At 37.2% G+C, this 22888-nt stretch overlaps 1 protein-coding gene and 1 non-coding gene across 3 annotated transcripts in view; both read left to right on the forward strand.

The window, feature by feature from the left end:
- Positions 1 to 22888, forward strand: part of LOC113467833 — a 37314-nt gene that overhangs the window by 3674 nt on the left and 10752 nt on the right. The window contains exon 2 of one of the 2 annotated variants that reach the window (XR_003391772.1): positions 8490 to 8566. Coding sequence is in view for 1 of the 2 variants with exons in the window: in XM_026824265.1 (XP_026680066.1) it covers positions 8490 to 8712 (223 nt within the window). In the remaining variant the exon portion in view is untranslated. Of the gene's footprint in view, positions 1 to 8489; positions 8713 to 22888 lie in introns of those variants that run through there. The other variant, XM_026824265.1, reaches the window with a different exon arrangement.
- Positions 5975 to 6046, forward strand: Trnat-ggu. The gene has a single exon. It is a non-coding gene; the product is annotated as a tRNA-Thr (tRNA).

Genomic DNA, 22888 nt, shown 5'->3' on the forward strand with positions numbered 1-22888 from the left:
TAATAAATGAATATTTAATTAAATATAAAATTATTCAAAATGTAAAAAAAGTATACGAGCGGTATATAGGACAGCAAGTGCAAATTTTGAAATATTAAAAATAGCAATGTAAAATTGTATTATAATTCTGTTAAATTTGAAATAGATTGATATCTTGTAAATTTTTGTTTATAAGTATACTAATGTTGAAAATGAGATAATTTTATTTATAAAAGTTTGCTTAGAATAATTATTATTATTATGAATAGTTATGTAAAAAATATAAATAGATAAATATTTATGTTTTTATTAAAAAAAGAAAAAAAACATATAAATTATAGTATACACGGGTTGCCAAATCGAATCACTTCGTATATCCAAATAGAGTACGGTGGGATCTTTCAGATCAAATTTTGAACTTTCTTATCAGTTAACGAACTTTTGTTATCATTTCAAAACAACGCGGAGCGGGAAGGACCATTGTAGGCCCAAATAATGCACTTTCGACATGATTAAGTTGACAAGGTTAGAAACAACAAAACAGACGGGACGTTGTCTCAAGAACACCGGATTAACCGAATCGATGTCACGAATGAAAAATGATTATTGCCCTTTTTACAGGAAAAACAAAAAGAAAAACACTTTATAACTAAGGGATGATAAAGAAAGAAATGTGACAGTCAGGTGTTTTGACATACGTGCGATCCTGCGCGCGTAGCAGCCTCCTGCTAACTGTCAATCAACGAGCACACAAGATTGCGCAGTCATCAACATGCGCACCAGGCATTGGAAAATGAATTATTTGTGCGCACCTTACCGGGTTTTTGTCAAGAGGTGGAGTCAATAAATCACGTGATGGCAATGGGACTTGCTGTATAATATACAGAGGAGGGATGGGGGGAATAATAATAATATGCCGTGTAGCCGTGGTGTATATTTTACACTGAATATTGCTATTGCTAGAGCTATGCTGTGCCGTATCAAATAAATAAATGTTTTGTTTTTTATCTATCTATCAAGACTTGAGGAATATGCCGTGTAGCCGTGGTGTATATTTTACACTGAATGTGACTGAATATTGCTATTGCTAGAGCTATGCTGTGCCGTATCAAATAAATAAATGTTTTGTTTTTTATCTATCTATCAAGACTTGAGGATGATGTGCACTTTACTCTTCATGTTTGACAACTAGGATATATATTTGATATTGTTTTCATTTCATTGACCCACATCCTATAGGAGTAGTGAGTAGTAAATAGATTTATTATCCTTTACATTCTAGTCAGAATCAGCTGAGCTGTTTTGACACTTCTTGTTGAATTGAATTATGATGCCAAGAGTTTTAGCAGGTTTTATACCTTACCTACCTCTACCTAAATATTTCCAACTTAAATTTATAGTTTTTTTTTCTTCTTTTCAAATTTATAATAATTATTATCACTTTAATAAATACAAATAAAAAAAATAATTATTATGTATTATACAGAGGAGATTCTGATGTTACTGAGCCGATAGATTAGAAATCTGCGACAAGGGACAATTTCATCAAAATTTGAGAACTGTTAAAAATGTCCTTTGAATTTTGTCGTTTCTTCTAAGTTTGATATTTCCCCCTATAAGAGGTGTTCTAGAAACCTTGAGTTTATGGAAACTCAATTTAAATATCATACAAAAAATTACATACATACCTTCATACTAATGGGATATCATTATACATCGATATCACTTACAATCCAAGTCAGGATGGAAAAAAATGCGACGTTGATAGTAAAAGTCAACAAACTGTGCATTTTACGAGACAAGCTGTTCTTAGCATAATCCAAAAGCTGGCAAGGAATTTTTCACATTCTTGGGTCATACTGATTATACATGTATTTTCTGCGAAATTCAACACCGGCAATAACAGTAAAGTTCACCAAAACAGTAAGTATTGAACCCACTCGTGAACATGGCGCATCCACTATTTTTATTGATGAAGTATACTCGTAAAATTGTCACATCCACCATTTCAAAATCAGTTGACTTAGTTTTCTGCGAAATTCAACACCGGCAATAACAGTAAAGTTCACCAAAACAGTAAGTATTGAACCTAATCGTGAACATGGCGCATCCACTATTTTTATTGATGAAGTATACTCGTAAAATTGTCACATCCACCATTTCAATATCATTTGACTTAGTTTGATATTTGGTGAATTTATAGAATTGGGTTAATTTTGCGGATCTTAGCGCACGGCAGTGCTCCAGGCCAAGTTCAAGTTTGAAATAAATTTTGGAGATTCTGATGTTACTGAGCCGATAGATTAGAAATCTGGGACAAGGGACAATTTCATCAAAATTTGAGAACTGTTAAAAATGTCCTTTGAATTTTGTCATTTCTTCTATAAGTTTGAATGATTTTACGCTATACATTGACAGTTCTCTATTTCCCCCATAAGAGGTGTTCTAGAAACCTTGATTTTTTGGAAACTCAATTTAAATATCATACAAAAAATTGCGATTGACAGTTCTCTATTTCCCCCATAAGAGGTGTTCTAGAAACCTTGATTTTTTGGAAACTCAATTTAAATATCATACAAAAAATTGCATACATCCCTTCATACTAATGGGATATCATTATACATCGATATCACGTTAAATGGTGTTCCACCTAAGTTATGGTCTGTTTAGAAGATAAAATGGAGGACAAGAGAGAATCTCATTCATTGACAGTTCTATATTTCCCCCTAGAAACCTTGATTTTATGGAAACTCAATTTAAATATCATACAAAAAATTGCATACATACCTTCATACTAATGGGATATAATTATACATCGATATCACGTTAAATGGTGTTCCACCTAAGTTATGGTCTGTTTAGAAGATAAAATGGAGGACAAGAGAGAATCTCATTGCCAGCATTTTCTTGAGGGGATTGGGGGTAAATGCTCCATTTTCGTAGTCCACCCCATAGTAAAAGAGCAAAAATCAAGTCCTGGGCCCCTCGGATGGGGTCCACATGTGGCCCGCAGGCCGCTAGTTGGAAATCGCTGTGATAAACCCAAGACACTAGACATCCCTTCGTGAATTAATTGGAAGGAAAAACAAAACCTCTAGCTTCCTTCACTATCGTTATTCCTCATTATATCAGATAATGTCAATGAAAGAATGTTAATGGAGATGTTACGAACAGGACAAATAATATCAGGAGTGATATCTGTCAGGAACCAGTGGAGTGGTATTGAGGTCATCGTAGTTGCTGAGTCATTCGTATTTTACATATCCTACTACCAGTGGCGAACTAGGGGTGTCTGAGGAAGGATGTCGTAGTGCCGACCAGCATGATATCTGTCAGGAGCCAGTGGAGTGGTATTGAGGTCATCATAGTTGCTGAGTCATTCGTATTTTACATATCCTACTACCAGTGGCGAACTAGGGGTGTCTGAGGAAGGATGTCGTAGTGCCGACCAGCCTCGTGAACATGGCGCATCCACTATTTTTATTGATGAAGTATACTCGTAAAATTGTCACATCCACCATTTCAAAATCAGTTGACTTAGTTTGATATTTGGTGAATTTATAGAATTGGGTTAATTTTGCGGATCTTAGCGCACGGCAGTGCTCCAGGCCAAGTAAAAACTAGAGAAACCGAGAGAAAGAAAGAAGAATTAGAGAAACTCAAAACTAAGCAAATAATGTAAGATCACAAACAAATTGATAGCAACCTTGGGATTCTTGGGTATCTTAATGGAGAGAAATAAAAGTCAACACGATTCATAACTGTGTTTTTGATTGACCAAGACCAAGTGGACTGACTATTAACCAATTGGAAATACATATGTAGAAAATTAAAATTGTGAAGAAAAATGGTGCTTCATTTCTACATTAATTCTGACAGAGTAAAACTACATACCTAACTACAGTCAGATTACTTAGGACAACAGTGAAATGGTCAAAATTTTGTAGATGTAAACGTATTTCCTTTGTAAGTCTTCCTGACTATTTGGTCGCCCCAGACTTATCACCAGACAAAAAGAGATTGAAGAATACGGCTCATGTTTGCTGAGAGTAGACACTGATGACTCTGTAGAAGCACTGATACTAGAATAAAAAAAAAAAAAAAACCTATTTCCTTTGTAAGTCTTCCTGACTGTTTGGTCGCCCCAGACTTACATATCACCAGACAAAAAGAGATTGAAGAATACGGCTCATGTTTGCTGAGAGTAGACACTGATGACTCTGTAGAAGCACTGATACTAGAATTAGGAATTAAAAAAGTAGATAAGTTATCGATTGAGTGGACAGTGGATCGTGGTACGCTACTTTACTCAATCCACTGTTGCAATTCTTTAGTATACCAACTTCATATTTCTTACGCTTAACTGTGTCTAATAAATTTGCATTATTGTGCTTATACTTTTTTTTCCTTCTTCATTAGAGATGTTAAAGGTATTTGCCAATATTTCAAACATTACTCGCAACTTGCATGCTAACCATACATTATTACTACCTTTACCAGTATAAATTGAACATTTTTTTCTCTCCGTATCAGATCTGCCAACTTTTGGAAATGATTCTGATATTTTGATGTGTGTAGGATTTCGTAATTGTTTACAATCCAAAAGTAGATAAGTTATCGATTGAGTGGACAGTGGATCGTGGTACGCTACTTTACTCAATCCACTGTTGCAATTCTTTAGTATACCAACTTCATATTTCTTACGCTTAACTGTGTCTAATAAATTTGCATTATTGTGCTTATACTTTTTTTCCTTCTTCATTAGAGATGTTAAAGGTATTTGCCAATATTTCAAACATTACTCGCAACTTGCATGCTAACCATACATTATTACTACCTTTACCAGTATAAATTGAACATTTTTTCTCTCCGTATCAGATCTGCCAACTTTTGGAAATGATTCTGATATTTTGATGTGTGTAGGATTTCGTAATTGTTTACAATCCAATGTGTATGCGGGCCACATGCTACATTGGCAGGTACTTCGCGGGCCATATACACAGGGGAGCAGGCCCGTAGCCAGCATTTTCTTGAGGGGATTGGGGGTAAATGCTCAATTTTCGTAGTCCACCCCATAGTAAAAGAGCAAAAAACAAGTCCTGGGCCCCTTGGATGGGGCCCACATGTGGCCCGCAGGCCGCTAGTTGGAAATCGCTGTGATAAACCCAAGACACTAGACATCCCTTAGTGAGTTAATTGGAAGGAAAAACAAAACCTCTAGCTTCCTTCACTATCGTTATTGCTCATTATATCAGATAATGTCAGTGAAAGAATGTTAATGGAGATGTTACGAACAGGACAAATAATATCAGGAGTGATATCTGTCAGGAGATAGCCAGTAGTAGTCGTAACACTACAAGCTATTTGATGGAAAAAAAAGCGACATACAGTATTTCCCTGCACGCAATAGACCCTCCCCCACATAAGGTAACTTATGAGCTGCATGTTTTCTCAACAACCACTCTGGGTTAATAATATGTGTTCTCATGATTGCTTGAACAGGAGAGAAAAATGAAAATGTCGGCCGCCATTTTGTTCCCCCCTCTTGTTCCTGACGGCCTTTACTTGGCCTTATGTATACGGATTGTATGTACGATGGACAGGAGCTAGTGGAAGTATCGAACCCTAGAGCTCCTGTTTGGGGATCGAGTGACGTGAAATCTGATGGAGAAAGCTACTTCAGATCTTCAATCGCTAAACATCGATTACAGATATCATGAAGTCTTACACTCGTATTTATGAACAAGAATGATCGTTCTTAGATCAGTCTCAAGTCAAAATTGACCAATCAAATTCCTTGAGACTATGCTTAGCACGAACTTAAGAGCCAGCATTTTGTTCATAAATATGGGTGTTAGAAAGCTTCAAGTAAGTCAGAACAAAATCCTTTGTCATATTCCTACAATACCAGCAGGTGTGGTAGGCAGATGACAGATATTCAAATTATAAGCCCTCTGGAAAGATATTCAAAGTATGCAACTTTAACTTTATTTCTGCCTCGGTAGCGTAGTGGTCAAGGCGCTCGCCTGGTAAGCAGGAGGGCGTGGGTTCGATCCCAGCCGAGGCATGGAATTTTATCCTCATTTATTTGAGATTTTTAACTAGTAATTCTGTGAACTGTAGACCTCACTCAGATCCTTTGCAGCAGCTGAAACAAAGGTACGAATTAATGCAATTCACATGTCCCTTAGAGCTCCAATATTACATATGTCGTCAAATTCTATAAGAAAAAAAAATCCATGTCCCGGCCGTAATCAAACCCGCGCCCTCCGGTTTACCAGACCGGAGGCAGACCGCGACTCAGTCGCTTGAGACTTTGACAGTGCACAACATAATAGCAGCAGCAGCAAGTTCTAGTCATTGTTCTTCATAATAAGCTACTGTGGCTCATTTAATATTGAAATGGACATTGTTAATGAACACAATGCACGGATCCAGTAATGATACAGGGGGGAGATGTGGAATACAATGCACATGTAAGAATCGGCTTGGATCTTCTATAGATTTAGAAAAAAGGCCCTGCTAGTGTGTGGAAATTTTGGATTCAATTTCCGGACCAGAGATGATTTTTCCTCTTTTTTGACTTTCATTGACTGTGGCAGGATTTTGTTGAAGTTCTTTCACCCAACCACTGCAAGCACTTGAATACAAATACGAATTAAATGGCTCTAGCCTGTACGTAGTAAGTTGTACATACCATTTACACGGAACCTTTGCCTGAGCTCTCTACCTGACGATAGTCAGGTAGAGAGTCAGCATAGATTAATACATAGATATCCATCAGGTACATACGAAACTTACAAATATCTAGGTACCTACATATATACAATAGTATACTTATACTATAGCCAGTAGAGTAGTATTGTGGATTAAGAAAATTGGTTGATCCATAGGCACAATGCAGAAGACTCGATTTTCAGGGTGGACAAAATTTATACGACACTGTAATAAATAAGTCAGCGGTTTAGCGGCAATAGAACAATATTCACACCAGTTTCCGATGGATCATTGTAGTTCAACGTTGTATGTGGTTGGTATTCGGACGAGTGACCATATGGGAAAACACGCTCTGCTGCCAAGTCTGAGGTGCACTCAGCTTTGTGAGGACGATTGAGGAGTTGGATGAAATCCCAAAGAAAAGGCGAGGCATAAAGGTAGGTGTGTCCACACCTCCAAACATAGTGACCGACCGTCGATTGACGAGGAAAATCTATGTTGTCGAAGCAGTGTGGACGTGTCAGTCGACATCGATCGGCGACAATGTGTGGACACACCTTTTTGGATACATTGTCGATTTTTCGCGATGTCTGTCGTTGAGATCATTAACCTTATTTATTACACTTTATTGTTCTTGTTTTCATTTTCTGTACACACTTAAACTATCTTTGTGAATAAAGTTTGATCACATTGTTTCATAATAATTCCGTAAAAAACCTCTCACATTCCACAAATGAAAAACACATTAAAATAACACCGACCGGACATCACTTCTCTTGACGTTTGCGCACCTCCTGGCACGCTTGACATTGATGAACCGATGACCTTTCCTGATTCGGTGTAACACAAAGACCAAAAACTTGTCGTAAATTAGAGAAAAATAATGTCCTAATAATGCCATTGCTATTGGTTGTCAACTCTGAACATCCTGTATGGACAGCAGGGGCGTTCATAGCAACATTGGGCTTCGGGGCTCATTCCAATAAGGAGCCCCTTGAAACAAATTTTGACAAATAATGATATGTAGCAGAGTTGTGAAGTAATGATTACTTGATGTAATTAATTCCTAGTTCTAATTACTAGCTCATGTAGTTGTAATCAGTTTGGGTGCCCTGTTCTAATACGCTGTGTTTCAATCTGATGTGATGGACCGTCTAATAACCCAAGACCCACTTACCCAGTTGTAACTTTTGAGCCTTGGTACTCTCGAAGGTTAATTAACTTTTTCGGGAAAGGGAGCAAGGACTTGATAATGAGGAAAGGATTTAATTGAACTCCTAATGAAAAGGAACAGGGTTTATCAAGTTCTTCCCTCGTCTGACGCCCACCCCGGATTACAAATGGAACAATCATCAACTGACATGAGCCCAAGGTTCGTTAAGGTATCATTGTGGGACCCATGAAAATCAATACATCAACCCCAACGGATAGATCATTTATCATTTCTCTCTACGGAGACTATGTATAAATCTGCAAGAGTACCATGATCAATACCTTCCTATCTCAAATGTTCCATTTGTCTACATCCCTGGGCATACAAGTTTCCTAATACCCATTGATTAATTCACTATCAATATTATGAACGGAAAATACACAGGCCCTCGAGGCTTGGAAACATCATTAACCATTTTACCTTTTTTATATTTACTTATGGAAAATAAATATGTATTTGGTATTATTATTTATTAGTGAAATGATACTTATTTGGTCGATTGCATACATCTCCTACCGGTATTTTTAATTGAGTGTCAAAAACTGTTTTCTGACTGTTGATTTTGTTTCTCTCCTTTTAGTATAACTGGCATCAGCAGCAAATTCAAGAATGGTTTTCTGGTCATCTTACATCTTGGACATATTTCAAATCCGCGGCTCCAATAATCTTCCGTCTGGAACTCTGGATGGGGAAAAAGCTTACTTGTTATCTTGTTATCAAGCTGATCAAGCATATCAATTTGATCATCATCGACTTAGATACAGCCTTGCCAAATCTAGATGATATGATATCAGATATGTCAGGTAAGACGTTATTATTGCTTGGATGAAATAATTCACTTTCATGAAATAATAATTTCAAGCTTTTAAGGAAGAAGGCTAAAGGAAAAAGCTTACTTGTTATCAAGCTGATCAAGCATATCAATTTGATCATCATCGACTTAGATACAGCCTTGCCAAATCTAGATGATAAAGCTGATCAAGCATATCAATTTGATCATCATCGACTTAGATACAGCCTTGCCAAATCTAGATGATATGATATCAGATAATATATGTCAGGTAAGACGTTATTATTGCTTGGATGAAATAATTCACTTTCATGAAATAATAATTTCAAGCTTTTAAGGAAGAAGGCTAATTTATTATTGAATGTTGGAAATCCTAAATGAGCTTAGTGACGAAATTTATAAATGGATTTTATTCCATAAATATCTATTATTCTTTTTATTCAGAACCAAAGTTCTCACATACCTAACTACAAAATCGCATTTTCTTCCTCTTTTCCATGTCATTTAATGGTTACTTGTCTTCTGAACAAATCTTCTGTTTCTTTTTTGTCACATGTTGATAGAATTCATTCTTTGATTCGGGATTCCACACATTGCCATGTCCAGCTAGGTTAAGGAAACAAGGATTAATTCTAGTTTGTAAAGTTGGGAAAAAAGTTGCTGAAAAGCTGAACAGCTACTAGGGCTGTTTTACTTAAAACTCATTTGTTTAGACCCTTCTTGAATAAACATTTACTTGCGTTAAGTGTGTAGTTACCTATACTATGCACAACGTAGAATGTAGTCAAGATGTAGACCAGTTCTTTTAAGTACTCCAAAAAAGTTGACTGAGCGAATACAAGTTGGCTCGCTCTGGACTTTGTTTTAATTTCCATACTTTTCCTTATTAGCCTGAATCTCATTCCATAGAAAGAATCAGTAAAGTAGAAAATGGACGGATGAGTAGTCTCTAAACTCTTATGATCTCAACTATAATGGCATTAATGGTGCAGAGACGCAAAGACCCAGAACACAAACAGGAAAAATGTATTTAACACACAATCAGAACACAGAATAGCCCGGACCCGGGGCCCATAAATCATAAACATCATCTGTGACACTTCCATAAGATCCATAAGACCTCTGTAGAACTGGTGGACTCGTATTTTATTTATTACGAAACGAAGAGATTTTTTTTATTATGAGCTGGAACATTTAATACCTCCTGGGACTTGGTTGTGGACTCTGCGAGAGCGTTTGATCTCATGCCGAAACTCCATGCTTCCAATATGACAGAACGCGTGAGACATGGAGAAGATTCGAAACCGTTTTCCCATCATGAAGGTTACCGCGTTTCGATGCGTTAGGTTTATGAGCTTTGACATTTTATTCGGTTCCAATTTTCCAGATGTGTAACTCCAAGGTTCGTTAAGATATCATTGTGGGACCCATGAAAATCAATACATCAACCCCAACGGATAGATCATTTATCATTTCTCTCTGCGGAGACTATGTCTAAATCTGCAAGAGTACCATAATCAATACCTTCCTATCTCAAAGGTCCCATTTGTCTACATCCCTGGGCATACAGGTTTCCTAATACCCATTGATTAATTCACTATCAATATTATGAACGGAAAATACACAGGCCCTCGAGGCTTGGAAACATCATTAACCATTTCATTGAGGACCAGCAAGTCTCCCATTCATTAGGAGCTCAACAAAGGTGTACCAGATTGGAAATCCAAAGGAAATGGCTGTCCTAATTGTGTCGGTGTTCTCGACACGGTTGATAAATGACCGCGCTGTTCTAATACGCTGTGTTTCAATCTGATGAGATGGACCGTCTAATAACCCAAGACCCACTTACCCAGTTGTAACTTTTGAGCCTTGGTACTCTCCTCGACACGGTTGATAAATGACCGCGCTGTTCTAGTACGCTGTGTTTCAATCTGATGAGATGGACCGTCTAATAACCCAAGACCCACTTACCCAGTTGTAACTTTTGAGCCTTGGTACTCTCCCGCGCTGTCCTAATACGCTGTGTTTCAATCTGATGAGATGGACCGTCTTATAACCCAAGACCCACTTACCCAGTTGTAACTTTTGAGCCTTGGTACTCTCGAAGTTTAATTAACTTTTTCGGGAAAGGGAGCAAGGACTTGATAATGAGGAAAGGATTTAATTGAACTCCTAATGAAAAGGAACAGGGTTTATCAAGTTCTTCCCTCGTCTGACGCCCACCCCGAATTACAAATGGAACAATCATCAACTAACATGAGTACCTCGTTTCGTTTGTCAATATTTTCTGCTCATTGAGTAAAAAGTAAGGAGCGGAGAGTCATTCGTGAAACAGGCCACTTGATCGCTGCGAAGAGTGCGAAGCCTTACGTCACATTCACATTGTCCTGATTACAAATGGAACAATCATCAACTGACATGAGTACCTCGTATCGTTTGTCAATATTTTCTGCTCATGGAGTGAAAAGTAAGGAGCGGAGAGTCATTCGTGAAACAGGCCACTTGATCGCTGCGAAGAGTGCGAAGCCTTACGTCACATTCACATTGTCCTGAGTAGTATTGTGGATTAAGAAAATTGGTTGATCCATGGGCACAATGCAGAAGACTCGATTTTCAGGGTGGACAAAATTTATACGACACTGTTAAATAATAAATAAATCAGCGGTTTAGCGGCAATAGAACAATATTCACACCAGTTTCCGATGGATCATTGTAGTTCAACGTTGTATGTGGTTGGTATTTGGACTATTCACATGTTGAAGTTTTCTTCTTCACCTTTTCCCGTGTTCAGACGGGGTCGGCGTTTTTCATCTAGCCTCTTAATCAGCCTTAGCTAGGTAATTGCTTTGGGCTGACATTTGGTTTTGGTTACAAAAATTTTACGAGTGGATGCCCTTCGCACTCAACCTTTGATTGCCGGACAAACAACCCTCAGTGGTGTAGTGGTTAGCAGGGTGACTTCAGATCTGGAGGTTGCAGTTCAAGTCATGAAATTTATCGAGTTATATGGAACTAGGTACTTGCCGTGGTAGTTTAGTTGTCAGGATTGTTTGCTTTGTAAACAGACAGGCGTGGGTTCAATTCGAACCAAGGAAATTGGTTCTCGATTAAGTTACTTTCCATTACATTGTGTCTGTGGCCCCATACCGAGAGTACCTACGGGAATAGTTTGAGCAATGATTCTCTTATGTGGTGTACAGTACTTGCCGTGGTAGTTTAGTTGTCAGGATTGTTTGCTTTGTAAACAGACAGGCGTGGGTTCAATTCGAGCCAAGGAAATTGGTTTTCGATTTAGTTACTTTCCATTACATTGTGTCTGTGGCCCCATACCGAGAGTACCTACGGGAATAGTTTGAGCAATGATTCTCTTATGTGGTGTACAATAGAGTAGATTCCAAAGTAAGACCGACTTAGAGTGATTAAGGACTTTTCCTGAGAGATGTACCTACCTAAAAAATAATTAGATTTCTAAATTTGTACAATATCTTCACTTGGAGTGTTTGTGGTGTACAATAGAGTAGATTCCAAAGTAAGACCGACTTAGAGTGATTAAGGACTTTTCCTGAGAGATGTACCTACCTAAAAAATAATTAGATTTCTAAATTTGTACAATATCTTCACTTAGAGTGTTATAATGTCGTGCTAAATCTTTTTTCAGAATTTAAAATGTAGGTATTTTGTGTTGTATTCTAATAGGACATGAAGCTTGGTATTGGGTCTACACTCTACTTAGAAGATCTTTGTATAAAAATTTTTCCTTAATTACTTAATATTCCTATTGCTGATGGATTATATTTAAACGATTTTCTCATAACTAGCTTCGCATATAAATGTTTGTACCATAGCTAGATATGTGTCATATCGAATAGCATGGCTAGATTTACATCAATAATAACAATAATAATAATATAATTTACTATCTCTTTCAAACATAAATAATGATGTATTGGAGTGTTATAATGTCGTGCTAAATCTTTATTCAGAATTTAAAATGTAGGTATTTTGTGTTGTATTCTACTAGGACATGAAGCTTGGGTATTGGGTCTACTTAGAAGATCTTTGTATTAAAAGTTTTCCTTAATTAATATTCCTATTGTTGGTGGATTATATTTAAACGATTTTCTCATAACTAGCTTCGCATATAAATGTTTGTACCATAGCTACATATATAATAATAATAACATGACATCTTTACTATGACTAATATGATATCTGTACACATTCCGATGTTAGCATTTAAATCATAGGTACTCACATGGAAATATGTATATAATTTACTATCTCTTTCAAACATAAATAATGATGTAATAATATTTATATTATGTACATTTCTTCTTAAAGTTTTTTACATAGGTATTTTACTTACATTTTTACTTTTTTTTTATTACACATGAATGATTAGTAACAGCAGACTGGCAATGTTTTGATTTGACTCTAGAAATCAGATGACTTTAGATGTAAACAAACAATCTCTAGCTTAGATGTAAGTAATATAAGAACTAGTATATAATTATAATTATTTTTTAGAGTGGATAAATAGTTAATTTAATACTAGAGACGCCAGCTTTGATAGTGGATGTATCACATTTTCTTTTGTGGTGGATGTGACAAATCTCCGTCAAGTGCAAGAAACGTTTTCCTTGATGTTTTGATTCAAGCTCGAAGCTGAGCGTTTGTCGTTTGTTAACCTCGTCGGTGCTTAACATCGGTATCGGGTGCACTCAGTCTCGTGAGAACAGTAACTGAGAATCTGGATTAATCAAAGCGAAACAGCAAGGTAGCTAGAAATGGTATCGCCTACTTTTGACACATAATGACCTATGAGGTTACAACTAGTTTCCAAGATTACCTACCAAGAATGCTAGGACACTCAGTCTCGTGAGAACAGTAACTGAGAATCTGGATTAATCAAAGCGAAACAGCAAGCTAGCTAGAAATGGTATCGCCTACTTTTGACACATAATGACCTATGAGGTTACAACTAGTTTCCAAGATTACCTACCAAGAATGCTAGGAAATATTTTTCTATCCCAAGAATAGAGTAGGAAATCAAGAATATATTCCTTATGATCGCATAAAATACCCGTGGTAAATGAGTATGGAAATAAATCCACTCCACATTATAGGTTCATAGAGAGATAAATCTATCGACTATTAACCTGAGCGAAGGAAAATTGGTAGTGTATGTGACTAGGTGCATGTGAGCTAAGTAGCGAGTGGTAGTCTTGACTACCATCCTGGTGAAGTATGAAACGTATTAAATTATGGATTTAAAAGGAAAAGAAACTTGCACTTAGCTTCTGCCTCAATTATTGTAGCCGGGATATACAGTGTACTTGTGAAACGAATTGTTACAACTGAGAGAGATCATACAAAACATAGGCTCCAAAACTCCAAAGTATCTTCTTGGGTATCTTAATGGAGAGAAATGAAAGTCAACATGATTCATAACTGTGTTTTTGATTGACCAAGACCAAGTGGACTGACTGTTAACCAATTGGAAATATGTAGAAAATTAAAATTGTGAAGAAAAATGGTGTTTCATTTCTACATTAATTCTGACAGAGTAAAACTACATACCTAGGACAACAGTGAAATGGTCAAAATTTTGTAGATGTAAACGTATTTCCGCCAGCCTAGTTAGCTTAGTTGGTACTGCGTCTGCCTTGTAAGCGCTAGGCCGCGAGTTCGATTCCCGCCCGGGGCGGATTTTATCCTGATGGGTCTGTCAGGAGCCAGTGGAGTGGTATTGAGGTCATCGTAGTTGCTGAGTTATTCCTATTTTACAAATCCTACTACCAGTGGCGAACTAGGGGTGTCTGAGGAAGGATGTCGTAGTGCCGACCAGCTACGAAAACTAGAGAAACCGAGAGAAAGAAAGAAGAATTAGAGAAACTCAAAACTAAGCAAATAATGTAAGATCACAAACAAAGTGATAGCAGAGTAAAACTCATGCTTGGTAAGCGGAAAGGCGCAGGTTTAAATCCCAACCCCAACCGAAACACGGAATTTAGTAATAGAGCTCTAGATTTGGTGCTAATAATGCTTTTGGTGTCAACCTCACCTAGTGATTAAATTCCTCTCAAGCGTCTATTATAGATAATCAATTAATACGTTCGAAGTGAATCATGTGTATTCAAACCCTATCAAAATAAAAAAGAAAACACTAAAAGGAATAGAAAACACTGATCAAGTGTTGGAATTGGAAATCAGGATTTGGTGCTAATAATGCTTTTGGTGTCAACCTCACCTAGTGAATTCCTCTCAAGCGTCTATTATAGGTAATCAAATAATACGTTCGAAGTGAATCAGTGAATTCAAACCCTATCAAAATAAAAAAGAAAACACTAAAAGGAATAGAAAACACTGATCAAGTGTTGGAATTGGAAATCAAAACAAGTCATAACACCACACTCCCGGGAGTTCCAACAAAGACCATTCCAGGAACTGACCAAGCACTTTTCAAAAGTGACAAAACCAAACTATTGGAAATTGTAGAACCTAGGAAAGTAAAGGTTACGCAAGGTCAACCTAGGAAACTAACCGGCTCTTATAGATAGGAAATCCAGCGGACAAAAGACCTAGGGAGAGCTGCGACCTTTTCACACAATGCCTACCTGGAGTTTGTCAATGAAAACAAAAGCCCCATGACCCAAGCTTGGAGCAAACATAATTACAGGTGATTTCAGAACAAAAGACATTGGTGAAACTCTGGAGAAATCGTAAAACCTCTGGCTTGTACTGTGGGCAGTGAGGTTCTAGGAAACACAATGGACGCTGTCAATATTAACATATCCATGTCAATCCGTGAAGTGGTCGATTTAAATGATTCACACCTTGGACTTGGAATTTAGAACATTGCATTATCGTCAAATGATTCATATGCATTACAACACATCAGATTACAAGAAATCCTAATCCCGGTCTAATTTTAGCTTGGATTTTCTTGGATTCCCAAATTCACCAGCGGTGATTGTAATGAACCTGTAACTTCCAGTATAGCAGTCCGTAGTGCTGATCGCTTGACCACTTGGTGATCGTAAACACTGTAAAACAGTCATTGAGAAAAATGTGTACCCTTAAGAACTGCTCACTCGAAAATGCTATTTTCTATGCACTCAAGGAAGGAATGAGAAGTTCAATTTCCCATGTAATTTTTGTGTGAGTCCTAGTTCTTTTTCTATGCACCTATTTTCTGAACCTCTATGCACTCATAAGAAGGAATGAGAAGTTCAATTTCCCATGTAATTTTTGTGTGAGTCCTAGTTCCACTGTTGCATATCCTAGAGATCTCATCAGATAGCGAGCGTATACATCGCAGTGATTATTTCTCCGAGCGTTCCTCTATTAAAAATTCAAATCGATTAATCCAAATGATTCATATGCATTACAACACATCAGATTACAAGAAATCCTAATCCCGGTCTAATTTTAGTTTGGATTTTCTTGGATTCCCAAATTCACCAGCGGTGATTCTAATGAACCTGTAACTTCCAGTATAGCAGTCCGTAGTGCTGATCGCTTGACCACTTGGTGATCGTAAACACTGTAAAACAGTCATTGGGAAAAATGTGTACCCTAAGAATTGCTCACTCGAAAATGCTATTTTCTATGCACTCAAGGAAGGAATGAGAAGTTCAATTTCCCATGTAATTTTTGTGTGAGTCCCTAGTTCCACTGTTGCATCTCCTAGAGATCTCATCAGATAGCGAGCGTATACATCGCAGTGATTATTTCTCCAAGCGTTCCTCTATTAAAAATTCAAATCGATTAATATTCCCAACCTATTCAAATCATTTGTATTAATTTCTCTCGTACAACTTCATAACGATTAGTTCTGTTTGTTCTTCGGATCGAGCGAAGGCAATCAGTATCATTAAATGGAAGAAAACCAATTTATATTCCAACCTGCGGGTGATATGGCTGAGGTTAAGCCATCATATTATTCAATTCCTCCTGGGGACCTCGCAACGTTTCTTATTTCAAATTATTTACTTGTCTTCTACCAGGATGAACTCGAGCAACAAGCAATGGATGTATGCTTCTAATGGAGCAACAAGCAATGTATGCTTAATAGACGCTTAATTGGAACATAACCAATAGGCAAAGGTTCAGCCCTGACTTGTTTTTATACCACTTAACTGTGAGATTGTTAGGTTACCAAAGCTGAGGTAATACTTGAGGCATGTTCTTCCACTTGACTGACTTGTTTTTATACCACTTAACTGTGAGATTGTTAGGTTACCAAAGCTGAGGTAATACTTGAGGCATGTTCTTCCACTTGACTGACTCTAAGTGAACTGTGAGATTGTTAGGTTACCAAAGCTGAGGTAATACTTGAGGCATATATGTTCTTCCACTTGACTCTAAGTAGAAGTTTACATTAGAACACCAAGCCAGGGAAAAGTTTGTGCCAATCTAGTAGTTCTGTGAACTGTAGACCTCACTCACAGACCCTTTGCAGCAGCTGAAACAAAGGTACGATTGCGCTTCGTCCAGGGAAAAGTTTGTGCCAATCTAGTAGTTCTGTGAACTGTAGACCTCACTCACAGACCCTTTGCAGCAGCTGAAACAAAGGTACGAATTAATGCAATTCACATGTCCCTTAGAGCTCCAATATTACATGTGTCGTCAAATTCTATAAGAAAAGAAAAAGAAAATTCCTTGTCCCGGCCGTAATCAAACCCGCGCCCTCCGGTTTACCAGACCAGAGGCAGACCGCGACTCAGTCGCTTGAGACTTTGACAGTGCACAACATAATAGCAACAGCAGCAGCAAGTTCTAGTCATTGTTCTTCAGTTCTGTGAACTGTAGACTTCACTCACAGACCCTTTGCAGCAGCTGAAAACCTTTGTTTCAAGGTACGAATTAATGCAATTCACATGTCCCTTAGAGCTCCAATATTACATATGTCGTCAAATTCTATAAGAAAAAAAGAAAATTCCATGTCCCGGCCGTAATCAAACCCGCGCCCTCCGGTTTACCATATCGGAGGCAGACCGCGACTCAGTCGCTTGAGACTTTGACAGTGCACAACATAATAGCAACAGCAGCAGCAAGTTCTAGTCATTGTTCTTCATAGCTACCCTTTACTCCGATGTTAATGAAATGTACCTTTTAGGAGGGTTTAAGGTATGATTTTGGGGAGTCTTCTGCTATAACTTTTGCGATATCTCTTACCGTCTAGTCAGTAAAGCCAAAAAGCGGCAGAAATACTGCTTCACCGATAATAACCAAAAGTTTTGTGCTGCATCCTTATCACATTTGCTGCATACATACCTAATTTCAAGTCTCTATCTCTAGCTCTTACCTTTCTCGAGATGTTTTGTTTACAGACAGACACACGAACAAATGGCTGAAACTTTGGATTTAAGCTCTACGGACCTCAAAGCTTGTTCTGACTCTAAAAACTGACCATCGAAAATTTAATGCGATTACATTACTTTCCTTCCTATAGGATAAGGAAAGTAAAGAACAGTCCAACGTATTTATTGTCGGTTTGAGGAGATATTTTCGGTCCGTTTATTATAGGTAATCAATTAATACGTTCGAAGTGAATCAAGTGTATTCAAACCCTATCAAAATAAAAAAAAAAAAAACAAAGGAATAGAAAACACTGATCAGGTGTTGGAATTGGAAATCAAAACAAGTCATAACACCACACTCCCGGGAGTTCCAACAAAGACCATTCCAGGAACTGACCAAGCACTTTTCGGTCCGTTTCAATGCAAAGTAAAGCTCGACAATGAATAGGGAGCTGATTTCTTTTTTCAAATCTTCGAGCTTCATGGTCTAATGAGATTTTGCAGACCAAAAGTTCCGATTTGTATTTATGCTTCTCTTGGCTAACATACATTACCCTGCGTTTGCCTGCTTAGCATAAATATGTTTACAGCCTCTTGCAGTGCAGACGGGGAATGTCATAACTTCACTCTTCTATAAGGATTGTTTTTTTCCAAGAGGTTTCATGGAGGGAAATTTAACTACTAAGGTCTTATCTTCCCGAAATCGAAGAGAGGAGGACAGGATAGAAGGAAGCCAGCCGTTCCGAGAAAGAAAATTATTCGCGCAGGATAAAATATATTCAGAGTTCTGCCCTATGTGCCTTTCGCCAACCTTTTGATATCATGACTTTCTCTTTTAAGAGGGAATTGTAACTACCAAGGTCTTATCGTGCCGAAATCGAAGAGAGGAGGAAGACAGGATGGAAGGAAGCCAGCCGTTCCGAGAACGAAAATTATTCGCGCAGGATAAAATATATTCAGAGTTCTGCCCTATGTGCCTTTCGCCAACCTTTTGATATCATGACTTTCTCTTTTAATCTTGGAAGAACATAATTTAATTTCTTTTCTCGTTTTCATATGTTAATCTTAGATGTTCTTCGTTTTCGCTGTAGGAAATATGAAATTCCTCTTCTTCGTTATTCAAATTTGATCAACTTGTGCTGTTGGATGTTTTTCTCTTCAACTGATGATGGTTGAGTAGGAGTTTTACTTTTATGAGTTCTATGTGGTCAAATCTATCAAACAAATGGAGAAAAATACCTTCAAAACAATCTCTATAATTCAATTTTCCCAAATTACAAGAATAGAATATGTATAGGTGTATAGTACAAACATATACATACACTCATTATAACTTAGAAGTCACTTCGTTCAATACCTTTCTATATCTAAACAAAAACAAATACATACAAATAATAAAGAAATAATAAAAAAGGAATTTTAATTGTGTTAAGCATAAATGCTTGTCACAAATGTTGTTCCCTGCTTAATGCACTACGCTAAATTTTATGGCTTGACTTGGACTCGAACCACACCAACCTCCAGATCCGAAGTCCACCGCGCTAACCACTACACCACTGAGGTTGGTAATAAAGAAAAATTAAATACAAATAGTATCTATACAAATAATAAAGAAAATGTTGATACTTTGTGACATGTTGGCATGATATACACAAAAAGACCACTTTGGAGCTTAGATGTAGGGACTACAGCCCCAAAAGATGGGTTAAGCTTATACGAATCTAGGACATGCTGGCATGATATTTCTGCTGATTTCACTCCGATTCCTCGTCATCTCTCCCGACCTCTCCGTCCATACATTTCATTTTTTTCAAACATAGCAAAAGGTGCTCTCATTTATTTTTATATAATTACAATAAACAAGAATACAGCACATTAGGTACAAACATAAGGTGGTGGTGGTGGTGGTGGTGGTGGTGTTGATGATGACATCCATGAAGATGAACTTCTCTATTCCTCCCAGCATTAATCCAAACCTGCATACTGTGTATAATATATGTACATAGGTACATAGTATGTAATACATACACAAAAAGTCCACTGTGAAGCTCAGGTGTCAGGGCTACAGCCCCAAAAGATGGGTTAAGCTTATACGAATCTAGGATATGCTGGCATGATATTTCTGCTGATTTCACTCCGATTTCTCGTCATCTCCCGACCTGCCCGTCCATACATCCATCAAGATGAACTTCTCTATTCCTCCCAGCATTAATCCAAACCTGCATACTGTGTAGGTATAATATATGTACATAGGTACATACTATGTAATACATAGGTATATAGTGAAATATAAGTAATACATAGGTAGATTTCGCATACAAAACGTTTCGTATGTACAAAAACGTCAGAACCAAACGTACATTCCCTGCGCACTCCGACTAATATTTATTCATAATATGCAAGAAGTGCAGTGGATCGTTCTCTATTCGAATAATCTTATCAAGATACTTGTAAGTTTTTTGTTTCAGTAATTCAGTTCCATATCCGTGGTATTTCTTCATTCTTCTATCTTGTGAGGAAATAAAGAGAAGAAGAATCATTCGAATAATCTTATCAAGATATTTGTAAGTTTTTTGTTTCAGTAATTCAGTTCCATATCCGTGGTATTTCTTCATTCTTCTATCTTGTGAGGAAATAAAGAGAAGAAGAATCACCTTTGTTACAAATGACATGTTTTGAATAAATACTCGTAGGAGCATAGCGAGGTGAACCAATTACAAATGTAAGAATGATGATGATTACTGATTACAATAATATTTTAGACGAAAAACTTTACTTAAAAATATGTACAAGAATGACTACAATTGTATAAAGAGCTGGTGGGAGTTTCTTCCTTTTTTTCGGCCGGAAATACCATGTGACACTCAGAGGTCAGCTCAACCAAGAAGTTTAGATTAACCAACCCTTCCAATGATACATGGACAATATAGGAAGATAACTTTAATTTGAAGATCATTGAGTACTTGTCCATTGCCCCATGAAGTACTCACAGGCCGCAACAGGGTATAGGGCCCCCTGAAGGGTACAAGGCCCCCCGTTGTCTAATGTAACAGATAAGGACGCCTTTTGTCCATGACAGATGGGAAATTGGAAATATTGGAATATTTTGAAAATCAGTCTTGAACAAAATTATTCCCTGAATCGCCACAGAATTATTATTATTTTCAAAGTAGACATAGGAGCATAGTGAGGTGAACCAATTACAAATGTAAGAATGATGATGATTACTGATTACAATAATATTTTAGACGAAAAACTTTACTTGAAAATATGTACAAGAATGACTACAATTGTGTAAAGAGCTGGTGGGAGCTTCTTCCTTTTTTTCGGCCGGAAATACCATGTGACACTCGGTGGTCAGCTCAACCAAGAAGTTTAGATTAACCAACCTTTCCAATGATACATGGACAATATAGGAAGATAACTTTAATTTGAAGACCATTGAGTACTTGTCCACTGCCCCATGAAGTACTCACAGGCCGCAACAGGGTATAGGGCCCCCTGAAGGGTACAGGGCCCCCCGTTGTCTAATGTAACAGATAAGGACGCCTTTTGTCCATGACAGACGGGAAATTAGAAATATTGGAATATTTTGAAAATCAGTCTTGAACAAAATTATTCCCTGAATCGCCACAGAATTATTATTATTTTCAAAGTAGACATATCTTCTCTTTCTCTCTCTCTGTTACAGTCTCATTTTTCTCCAAATTATGCAACTGTATAATCTATTTCAAGTTAGGACATAGAGTAGGTATGCAAATATTTTAAGAACTTTGGTGAAAAGGGTTTATTTTAGTATTTTTTATTTAGTTGTTGGTGGAGATGTTACAACTACTAAATTTTGTTATTGGTGGAGATGTCACAAATACCAAAACTTGCACATGGGGGTTTGGTGGATGTGCTACAACCACCAATACTTAGGAACTTATCTAAGATAGAAAACGATATTTTATCGATTAAAATGTTAATTTTAATGAATGTGTTCTCTTTAATGATCGGACGAGAACTGGTGTATTTAACGTGATATGAACGTTGGCAATTTGAAAGTATTCTTTATTTATTTATTGTTACTTTATGTCTTATTTTTACTATCGGGTAATTCAAGTCCCATTATGTATTTCAAATCACAAAACCAACACTTGGTATAAATAAATAGTAGCAAATCTAAAATTCTAAAGAACAATGACAAAAGTTTGAAGGAAAAAAAAGTCTTATTTATATGTAAATCCAAAACAAGTTTGTCTGAAGGTGTTAGGTTCAATGATTATGATTATACGTGTTTGTAAGATGAACGAGACCATAATATAAACTTGATTTCTTATTAAATAAAGAGCGTTATTTATATCTTTGGCATGGCAAAAATGCTCGATCATTTTGACATACATGTACGTGTTTGTAAGATGAACGAGACTATAATATAAACTTGATTTCTTATTAAATAAAGAGCGTTATTTATATCTTTGGCATGGCAAAAATGCTCGATCATTTTGACATACATGTCATTTCGTTCAGGACAGCCTCACTACTATCACGTCACTCACGTGTAGTGTGGTTCTACCTTAAGACAAGTCGCACATCGGAAGCTACTCTATTATATTCACAGATGTGGTTTTTCAGGCGACTACGCTTCCAATATTATGCGGGAGAGCCTTTTTCTCGAAGATATTACCGGTGTTGTCAACCGTTCTATTCTGGTCCTTTGAGTTCTCAACTAACCAGTTTCGACTGTACATGTCCAGTGAGCGTTGGCCTGTATAGGGTTGCTGGATAGAGTCAATCAAGTGTTACCTAGCCGGGATCGATTTATTACAAGGTAATTACGTGCAACCCGTCCAACCCAAGGCAACCCGTCACCAGTGCACGCCGGAGTTGCATTTGCAAAAC

The sequence above is a fragment of the Diaphorina citri genome, unplaced genomic scaffold (genome assembly GCF_000475195.1).
Source record: "Diaphorina citri unplaced genomic scaffold, Diaci psyllid genome assembly version 1.1 scaffold562, whole genome shotgun sequence".
Classification (NCBI taxonomy): Eukaryota; Metazoa; Arthropoda; class Insecta; order Hemiptera; family Psyllidae; genus Diaphorina; species Diaphorina citri.